The following is an 11127-nucleotide window of genomic DNA, read 5'->3' as shown; positions in this document are numbered from 1 at the left end:
TTAGTAGGATACTGCCCACTGCAGTCTTCTGCAGCCAAAGCTAACAGATTAGTTGTATTGTTATCTCCTTGCATATTTTAATCTCTAAAAGTTTGCTGTACAAAGGGATTTTGACTACTATTTGTGAATTTCAGGCAGTTAACAGGATCAATAGCTATTCCTCCAGTGCTGTCATCACTGATTCTCACCATTAAAGATATTAACAATTCTCCTATCCTTTGGGTGAACTGACTCAAAATTTCTGTGACCTCCTGCTGAGTAAAATTCTTAATTATTTTCCTAAACACTGAGTTACCTCCTTGGTTCTCCTGTTTTCACCTCCCTATTGGCGTGCTTCTGACTGAGAAACTTCTTCCACTAAAATTATTGCACTTTCTTTGTCACTGTGACAGCTAGGCTGGATCTGTACAAAGGTCAGCTGCACATTTCTATGCTCTTCTGAGCTAAATGAACAGCTTTTCCTTCCACCTGAGACCTCCTCTCCCCACTTCCAGGTTGCTCTTGTACTCTTTTTCCATCTGATTTTTTTCCTTAAGCATCTCATCTCTGTTTCTACACATAATGGGGGCAAACCTTTAGTAAAATCCACCTTCTCCTACTTACCCTTGCCAACTCCTTCTCTGGTCTTGTTGGTATTCCTTGCAAACATCTTTCCAAATCTCCAGGTTTCCCCTCCTGTAACCTCTCTTCCCAGTTTTCACAGAGTCCAATGTTTTTAGCCCACTCCCTTGCTGGTAAAGAAAATGGCAAATTCTCCCATCCTGGGATATTAATGTCTTCGTCTAAATCATTTCTGCCTCCAAGTAAAGATTTTTTACTTTGTGATTCTGTTCATGACGCCAAATGTATCACCAAGGTAATATTCACAGCAGTGGTGGTGACTATGAATATGCCAGCATAGTTCTCAATCATAAAATATAAAAGATTCTCCATATAGAAGGCAGAAAAAAGACTTTTATTTAAACACCAGAAAGTCAAATCCCAGAACCAGAAAGCAAAATCTGTCATGGTGACCAAGAAGTTAATAAACATGATCACAGCAGAGGGCAAAGCCATTCTCAAACCTCCCCTCCCTCAGCAGGGACTTCTCACTATCAACTGTCACACTGTGTCAGTTGACCTGTGTTCTTTCCCCTCTGACTTGATCCCACTCACTTCCTCCCAGTTCTGCTCCACCCTTCCTGTTCTGCCTCTTCAGCAAGCTCCGCCCACCACATGTGACCCAGGCTTCCAGGGGATTTAAGCAGATCATGAGGGCCTATTAATTAATGAGAAAGATCTTTCCATTTTAAATTACTATTACAGTGAGTAGAGTTAATAGGGTCAGGAGTAAAAGAGCAAGAAGGTGGGGATGTGAAGTATATATTAATTATTGGGGTTCATAACAGTATGGATAAGAGTATGAAGAAACTGGATTATGTAAATCATTGAAGAATAATTCCAGACAGAGTTTTTGTGCTTGTAAAGCATTCTATTAAAAGGCAGGTGATAGATTGACTATTAAAAGTCCTCAAGATCCAACCTCATGGCAAGTGATGATATTTGGGCCATGTAGGATATACCCTGGGTCAGTGAGGATCAGGAAAAAGGTATGGTTTGGTTGAATCTGTATAGGAGTCAGGGCATGGCCTTTGAAGATGTTTCCAGGCAAAGATGATTTCTGGGGTACTGAAGAAGGCCTTGGGGTTGAAGATTTGAGTATGGGCTGATGTAGGTATTATTGGGAAAGTCTAAGAAGGAACACAGAGTTTAGAGATTGGTAGGAGGATCCTGAACTGTGACAAGATTCAAGAGACATAGATTCTGGGTAATTTAATCATTTTATTAGTAAGACCAGCAGGTTATTATTAAGAGGAAGGTTATTTGGCCATCTCTCTCAGAAAAAAGACTCATAATTGCAGTGGGATCAGGGTTTATATGCCCTTCAAAGAAGAAGTATTCCCAAAGGGTTCCTACTCAGTTCTCATTGGTTAATCAAATGGGAGGTGGGCTATCTTGGAGTACTTGACTTAGGTAATTCAAGTCTTGGTCAAAGAGATATCATTTTCCATATGACCTGTCTTGATAATAGGGAGAATCAATATCTCCCCAGACCTGTCACAGCAAACACAATGAGCAGGAATACATCCATTAGCCTAAACCAAGATTGAGGAACCTGTAGTTTCTAGGATCTTCTAGGTCCTTGAGTGTGGCCTTTGAATGAGTCCAAGTTTTACAGAACAAATCCTTTTATTAAAGGGAGTCATTCTGTGAAGTTTGGATTTAGTCAAAATCTAGGACCACATGTGGCCTCAAGGCCACAGGTTCCCCATCCCTGGCCTAAACTTAGAATTTCTTTTATTGTCTGGTTAGATCTTGAGCTGGGTAAATCTTTAAAAGAGATTTCCAACATTGGTTAGTTTCTGGATGAAGAAATATAAAAGGGGATAAGCCTTGGTCCTAATACAATAATTAGTTATTAAATGGGAGATATTAATTTCCCACAGAACTGATTCAGGCCTGGCAGAGGTCATCATGAAGGCCTTGGTTGTAAGAAGGTTGGACAGGATTGACTAAATCAAAGGACAACCTTGCTGGAATCAGGAACAAATTAATGCCCGGGTTTTAATTAATGCTATTCTTGTGGAAAAGATGTAGAGATGAGGCTTTAGTGATTGTGTAATTAGAGAGTTTCTGAACTGGTAGAACAGTGGGGCTCAAAAGGATGCAATAAGTGATTCAGTGTCAACCTGACACACACCAAATGGGACTTGATACTCTAGATACAAAGAACAAACTTGATACACGAATCCAGGGCATGGATGGAAAACCAAGTGTTTATATTATAGACAGGAGGTTGTTTACTAGGGGGTTTGGGGGAGGATGGTAGATAAGGATATCACTGCAAGAACAGGAGAGGAGCAAGACCTGGGGGAGCCTTACAGCTAGATTTAAGGGAGGGAAGCAGGATGGCAGAGAACAGGTTTGCATTTTGGGGGGATTCTTTAAAGGTGCCAGGATCAGTAGCCTACATTCAGATAATTCCTTGGCCCTGGCTCTGGTCAGAGACAGGCAAATGTAGGATAAACAAATAGAGACTGGGTTCAGTGAGTGATCTATGTCAGATTTGCATCCATAAAGTGATGGGATTTTTTCTAATTCACATCAGGCACTCAGAGTGTCCTCCTGAGCCTCCACTTTCTCTTTCAGCTGGACTCCTGCATAAAGCACAGAAGACTCCTAACCCCTTGAGGAGTCTGGCCTGCTATCAGATCTCTTCTGGGGAAGGTCCTGGAGCATCTGAGTCTCAGCAGAGAAAGAATGCCTAGTCTACTCATTCTCTTCTTCATGATCATCTTTCTCCTGGAGTCTATGGCAGGGATCATACAAAATGGTTTCATCATTACAGTGCTGGGCAGAGAGTGGGTGCGATGTCGGAGCCTGTCCCCTGCAGACACGATCCTGGCCAGCCTGGGCATCTCCCGCTTCTTTCTACAGTGGGCAACAATTTTCAGCAACTTCTACACATATTTCTCCCCAACTAACAGAAGTATATACACTGGCATCTTCTGGAGTTTTACTAACACGACCACATTCTGGTTCACCACCTGGCTTGCTGTTTTCTTCTGTGTGAAAATTTCTTCCTTCACCCACCCAATCTTCTTCTGGCTGAAGTGGAGAATTTCCCGATTTGTCCCCTGGTTATTGTTGTGGTCAATAATGATATCTGCATTGATATTCATCCCATCTTTTGTAAAGAGCTATTATATTTTCCAACTACCAGTCACTGGGAATTACTCAGAAAACACCACTGTGCATAGCAGGATACATGCATTCCAGAGGCATTTTTTCATGCCACTGCATATCTTTATTTTGTTAATTAATTTCATTTTAGTCCTGGTCTCCATCATCTCACTCATTTCCTCCCTGTGCCGACACTTGGGGAACATGCAAGACCATAATGTTTGTCGTCAGGATCCAACTATGCAGGTTCACATTACAACCCTGAAGTCCCTCTGCTACTTTCTCCTCCTATATACCTCAAATGTTCTGCCTCTGATCATCACTGCCACGGACTCTATTTCAGTTTGTAGCTCTCGCTTTTGGGTAGTGGAGATATTGACCTATGCTGGCATTTCCATCCATCCTGCTTTCCTGATCTTGAACAGCTCAAAACTGAGAAGGGTTCTGAAGAAGATGCTGCATGGCCATGAGGCTGCATGAACGGAATTCAGCTCCCAAGTGATCAATATCAGTAATTAATATTGAGTATTACCAATATTGCTGTTTGCGACATAGATTTATAAGACTCAGAAAAGAAGGAGTGAAGGAAGGAAGGAAGAGAGAAAGAAAGGAAGATACTAAATTATGTACTTACAATATTTTGAAACTGTAATAAGCACTGAGGATACAAATATAATCCCTTTGGCCCTGACTTTTCAGTTTCTCCATTTTCTCTTCCCCCACTCCCTCGATCATCCAACCCTAAGCCCTGTCAATTTTTCTTCTGTAATATTTCATAGTTAATTGACGTGTATTTTGGAGGCCGACTTCTTCATTTTACAGATGGGGTACTAAGGCCATGACAGATAAGTGACTTGTCCAGGGTTTAACACCTAGTAAGTGTCTGAGTCAGAGTATGAATCCTGCTCTTCTTGATTCCAAGTCTAGCATTTAATTCACTTCACTATGATTTTACCTTTCCTTGTCTTTTGTTCTACTGCTCACCCTCACAGCCACAGGAATAGCCCCCGTCCTGGGCTCTAACCTTTTGCCCCCATGGTAGTACAAACCTTTTACTGACCTCTATATCCATCCTACTAAGAACAGATACACCTCAATTACTGGCAAGGGTGACTATGGCCAAATCATTTAGCTCTCTAAGCCTTGCTATCTTTATCTAGGAAAAAAATAAAATACAACGTGTGTGTGTCTTTGTGTATGCATGTATGTATGCATGCAATGTTTACTTTATAAATATGTGCAATGTGTAAATGTATATGCACACACTTATACATACATACATACACACAAACATATACACAATGGAGATAATTGTATTTTCTCAATCTACATCATGCTAGTTACCCAGGGCAAAGCACTCCATCAATTTCAAGATGGTAGAGAAACAAGATTTCTTGCTCCTCCATCTTCACTCTCTTCAGAAACCTAGAGTAGCTGCTCATTGCCTCTCATAGTCCAGTTGAAATGCATCATGGGTTCCAGCTGACCACAACTCTGTCCCTTTTGACAGAATACTAGCCACTTCTCATTTGGTTCACTTCAGATGATTGTATTGGAAAAATCTTTTCAGTTATGATGACTTTTTTTTTCCTTTTCCATTCCTTTCTAAACTCAGCTAGAAACACAGCTTCTAATCCCAATACATTATCAGTTCCTTGAAGGCATTAGTTTGTGACTTTGGGCTCCGAAAGAATATCAAAGCAGATAAGGAACCAAGCCTCTTTGTCAGGAAGACCTGTGTTCAAATCTTACCTAATCATAGGCTGATTGAGTGACTCAAGGAATTGACTTAAACTCTTAGGGACAATACAGTTCTTTAAGATTGTAGGTTGCTGAGCAGGTGCTGATCAGCACTGAGATTTCCCGACATTAATAAAATCAGATCCACTCTTTGCTTCACTCCACCCTTCAATTAAAAAAATAAAACAGTACCATATCCCATAAAACAATGTCTTCAATCAATTAACATTTATGAGCTTACATTATGTGCCCCCCAAACTGCCAGCATTTATAGAGAACCTTAAAGTTTGCAGAGTGCTTGACAAATATTATTTTATCCTCACAATAGCCCTAGGAAGTAGGTGCTATTATTATCATCGCTATTTAACAGAAGAAGAAACAGAGGCAAAGAAGCAGGCAGAGATGCCTAGGGACACATAGATAATAGGTGTGTGAAGCTGGATTTGAACTCAGGTCTTCCTGACTCAAGACTTGATCCACTGTGCCACAAAGCTATTGTACAGATATGAAGAAAAGCAATGAAACAATCCTTGCTCTCATGCAGGTTGCATTCATTTGGGTGCCTGCTTAATAAATTCTTGCTGAATGATTGAATGAATTTTCAGTTTAAACATAATGACATTGTACCAGACTATCTAACTACTTATCTCAGTCACTCTGGTGATGGCTTACCTGCCCTCACAACAGGAAAAAGCTTCAGGGGTGAGGATTATGGGAGGATCTCATCCACTGCAGTGGTATGACAGAAAAAATCAGCCTTGAAAATATGAAGAGAGAGTGAAGGAATATGGCACTGTGCTAGCAGAGATGGCATCTTCCTCTTTAAGCTGTCTGGGCAGCTCATGGTGGGGAATTCCTCTTTTCATTTGCTTGGTTTGAGAGGATCAGAGACATAAATGAATTGAGTTAATGGAACCAATAGCTGGGACATGGAGCAGGGGCTACTAGGAGCTGAGGCTCAATGTGAATATAATTTGTTTTACATACAATCCCTCACTCCCATCCCCATTCAGTGAGAGAGTTGAAGGTTTCAGTGGTCTGAACACTTATCCACATGACCAGTTACTTTGAATGAAAACCTAGGACAAATGTCTTTGTCATAAGAAATAGAGTGATGGATCAGTGGAATAGCTTAGGTACACAGTAGTCAATTGACACAGTAGTGAATGACTATAGTAATCTATTGCGTGATAAATCCAAAGACTCCATCTTCTAGAATAAGAACTCTTTATTTGAGAAAAAGTGATAGGAAAACTGGAAAATAGCATGGCAGAAACTAAGCATAGACCAACATCTTACACCACATACCAAGATAAAATAAAAATGAGTGCACGATTTGAAACTATAAGAAAATAGGAGAGTAAGGAAAAGTTTGCCAGTCAGGTTTATGGAGAAGGGAAGAATTTATGATCAAACAAGAAATAGAGAAGATTATGAAATGCAAAATGGATGACTTTGATTACATTAAATTGAATTGAAATTAAATTGAAAAGTTTTTGTACAAACAAAGCCAATGCAATCAAGATTAGAAGGGAAACAGAAAGCTAGGAAACAATTTTTACAATCAGTGTCTCTGCCTCATTTGAAAATATATAGAGAACTGAATCAAATTGACCAGAATACAAGTCATTCCCTAATTGGTAAATGGTCAAAAGATATGAACAGGAAGTTTTTAGATGAAGAAATCAAAGCTATCTATAGTTATTTGAAAAAGTGTGCTAAATCACTATTGATTAGAGAAATTCAAATTAAGAGAACTCTGAGTTATTACATCCCACCTATAAGATTGATTAACATAACAAAACAGGAAAATGATAAATGTTGAAGATGTGGGAAAATTGGAACAAAATGCATTGTTGGTGAAGTTGTAAACTGATTCAACCATTCTGGAGAGCATTTTGTAAATATGCCCAAAGGGTTATAAAACTATGCATACCTTTTTGCCCAGCAAAACCACTTCTAATCTATATCCCAAAGAGATCACAAAAATGAGAAAAGGACTCACATGTACAAAAATATTTATAGCAGTTCTTTTTGTGGTGGACTAGAATTATGAATTGAAGGGATGTCCATCAACTGGAGAATGACTGAACAAGTTGTGGTATATGAATATAATGGAATTCTATTGTTCCATAAGAAATGATCGGCAGGTAGATGATGAGAAGGTAGACTTCAGAAAAACCTGGAAAGACATGAGCTGATGCTGACTGAAATGATCAGAACCAGAACACTGTACACAGTAACTGCCACATTGTGTGATGACTGATTTTGGTAGATTTATCTCTCCTTAGCAATGCAAGGATCTAAGACAACTCCAAAAGACTCATGATGAAAAATGCTATTCACATTCAGAGAAAGAACTTTGGAGTCTGAATGCAAATGGAAGCATACTATTTGTGCTCTCTCTCTCTCTCTCTCTCTCTCTCTCTCTCTCTCTCTCTCTCTCTCTCTCTCTCTCTCTTTCTCTCTTGCTTCTTCTTTCTCATGGTTCCTCCCATTGGTTCTAATTCTTTATAATATGACTACTATGAAAATATGTTTAAATGAATGTATATGTAGAGCTTATATCAGACAGCATACTGTCTTGGAGTGGGGGAAGAAGGGAGAAAATTTGGAATTCAAAATCTTATGGAAGTGAATGTTGAAAATTAAAAATAAATTAACTTTTTAAAAAAAAGTATAAAGAAAATGTCTTTGCCAACTCCTGGTTCAAGTGAACTGAACTTTTGGCTTTTGGGCCTAGTTAAGGATTTGGGGATGGGGATATAATGGAGGTGGTACACCTGAGGAACACTTTTGTTGGGCATATTATTGTTATTTGTTTAATTCATTTCTAATAGGTTAAAGTTATCAGTAAACCACTATGCCTTGAGAAGGGGAATCTAGGAGTAAGGGAACTTCAAGCTATTTTTCCAATTGATAATACTCATGGCAAATCACAAATTAATATGAGCCTGGGATAGCACCCACAAAGGGGTGGGGTCCAGAGAAGGATGGTAGCTGGCTCCCTAAAGGCCTGAGATACATCCAAGCAGCTGGGATGACTCTGGGCACCCTCTGCTTCTGCGTGATTCATATGACATGTGGAAAAAGTATTTGATTGATAGTAGAGAGAGCATGGGCCTTATTACTAATGTCTAAGGCACTCTTCACAGTGCCCACTTGTCATATTAGTTACTGAGCATTTGCCTGTTTGAATTTATCTGTGATTATTCCTTGAACATAATAATTCTGTATAGATTATGAATAAACAAATAATTGTGTGATCTTATCCATTTGGGAATTCCCTCACATTTTTTACATGCTTATATATCTCCTGTGATCTTGTCAGTGTACTCTAATAATAGATGTCTATCAATGGGCTTCTTTATCGGGGGCATGGCCAATGTGATAAATGAAGACCCTCTTCTTTATCTACACCAAACATCTTGGAGAGATCATGGAGCACACTACCTGTTTGTATGTTTTCCTTTTCATTTATCATGTTATAATAGGACCAGAATTTTAATGATTCTGCTTCCAGGACTTCCTTCTTCCCCTTGGAAACCTGATCAGTCCTAGCTACCTTGACATAGCTTCCTGGTCTTGGGACATGAAAAGTTCCAGTCCAGTGGGATTGGAGCCTCTCAGATTTGGTGGGTGTTTGTGACCATGTAAGTCTCCATACTCCATACTCCATGACATCAATCAGATGAAGTTTCCAGATGGAAAGGAAGAAGACCATGTCTGGAGAAGTTAATATCCATGTTGCATATTCTTACTCTGTTAGGACAAGGTAAATCTCCTCCTTTATTAAATGTTCAGTGACTCATGAGTGACTCATTTTGCTCTAAAACTGAACTTGTACCAGGAGGGTACTGGATTTAAAACCATGTCAGTAGCATACATGTCTCTTCTTGACATCCAGTTCCTTGATAACATCCTTTACTCCTGTTTCTTTTCCGATTCCCCCCCACCCCCACTTTTCTCCTTTTTTAAAAATCTCTTAGTGTGTTACCTAGAAGATGTTGGCAGATCTGAGTTCATCACTATTGAATGAGAGAATTCAAATATCTGAAATAGTGAAAATAGAAATAAAACCATCAACCTAAGAGGAACGCAGCCATCATTAATATTGCCACTTGGGGAAATGTGGCTCTACAGGGCTAAATGACTTGCCCAAAATAACACAGTTATTCAGCTAGTGGTAGGACTGTATCAGGGGAAAAGAGGAAGGAGTTGAGAACACTAATATAAAGGAGACAAGAATTGAAAAGTGTAAAGTAGAAAGAAAAGACCTCTGAGAGGCTTGGAAGAGAGACCTGAACCAAGAATGGGAAGCTGAAGACAGCTGAAGAGAAAGTCCTTGCTCAATGGAGCAGATACGTATTCTACAGACCCGGGTTATCTAACATGTAAGTAGTCTTTATCTATTTCTACTCATCATAGTGGTCTGAGTTCAGAACTTAGTACAGTGTCTGGCCAATAACTGGTGCTTAATAAATAAGTGTTTGTTGATTGATTTATATACTGGTTCCCCCCTCAAAATCTGGCCTGTAGGATGTGGCCTATCATTTGTATTTTCTTTAACACTTCATGTGATGAAGGTAAAGATAACCATCATGATAAAAATGAATGAAATCTATTTGAAGGGAAAGATATTTCTGTGTAGTTATTTTCCATATATACACAGCAGATAGATATGTACATAGGTTTACACACACACACACACACACACACACATCTTTCAATAAGTTCTCATTTTAGGGTGGGTATCTGTATTCTAGGTAATCATCGTTTGTAATGAAGTAGTCATGATGCACTCAAGAAGGCTAGTCTAAATTTGTAGACGGCCAGGCCAATGACTCACTGGAGGAAGGAGACCAGGAAATAGAAGAGCTGTGCTTTTTGTTTTCGTTTTTTTGTCTTACATGCATGTGGACATTTTCTCTTTCTATTGGATTGTAAACAACTGGAAGACAGAGGCTCTCTTTTGTTGGTATGGCAACTTATGCATGTAGTGAAAACTTTGTGGAGAATGCTGAGAATGGTGATGACTGTCACTCTTCTTACAGAGATAGTCTTCCAAAATAATGACCCCAGGTATTTTCTGGATATTTTTCTTACTCTCCTAGCTCACAGTCACCACCCAGGACAGCTGGAGAAATGGATACATTGTAACCCCTATTGCCTAGAAACCAAATATTCACTTGCAACTGTCTAGTTTATGGTATTACGTTATTATTATTAATTACTAGTAAGGAGGAGAACAATAGAAATCTTAGAATGAATCACCATTTGTTCCAAAGATAACACTCACTCTTTCCTTTTTCTTCCTCTTTTTCATTCCCTTCTTCCCCTTATAACTACACTATACTTATATCTGTATCTATATCTAAACCTATTACTGTAGCCATGCCAATATCAGTATCTATACTGATACCTGTACCCATTTCTGCATCTATATTTATATCCATACCCATCTCCATCTTCATCTCCATATTTATCTCCAATCTCTATATCTACAAGGAAAAGGTATGTACATTACTCCATACCATTTTTCCCTTGATTCTGTAGCAGAGATCATTGTCCACACTGCTGGGTCAGACTAGAATATGTTTCCATTGAATTCTCTGGTCAAGAAGAAAAATCCTCTTTAGTCCTTTTCTCCTCTCTCTCTGAAGG

General features: G+C 39.2%; 1 protein-coding gene across 1 annotated transcript; it reads left to right on the top strand.

Moving 5' to 3' along the window:
* The first annotated feature begins 1095 nt into the window (after positions 1 to 1095).
* On the top strand, positions 1096 to 8667 carry LOC140533114 (taste receptor type 2 member 134-like). Its single transcript, XM_072652475.1, has 2 exons — positions 1096 to 1304; positions 3190 to 8667. Exon 2 carries the CDS (start codon positions 3301 to 3303, stop codon positions 4201 to 4203), a length of 903 nt encoding a protein of 300 aa, XP_072508576.1. The 5' UTR covers positions 1096 to 1304; positions 3190 to 3300; the 3' UTR covers positions 4204 to 8667.
* The last annotated feature ends 2460 nt before the right edge of the window (positions 8668 to 11127 follow it).

Source organism: Notamacropus eugenii, chromosome 3, assembly GCF_028372415.1.
Source record: "Notamacropus eugenii isolate mMacEug1 chromosome 3, mMacEug1.pri_v2, whole genome shotgun sequence".
NCBI lineage: Eukaryota > Metazoa > Chordata > Mammalia > Diprotodontia > Macropodidae > Notamacropus > Notamacropus eugenii.
The sequence above is the reverse complement of the archived record's forward strand: the minus strand, read 5'-3'. Positions and strand labels throughout refer to the sequence as shown.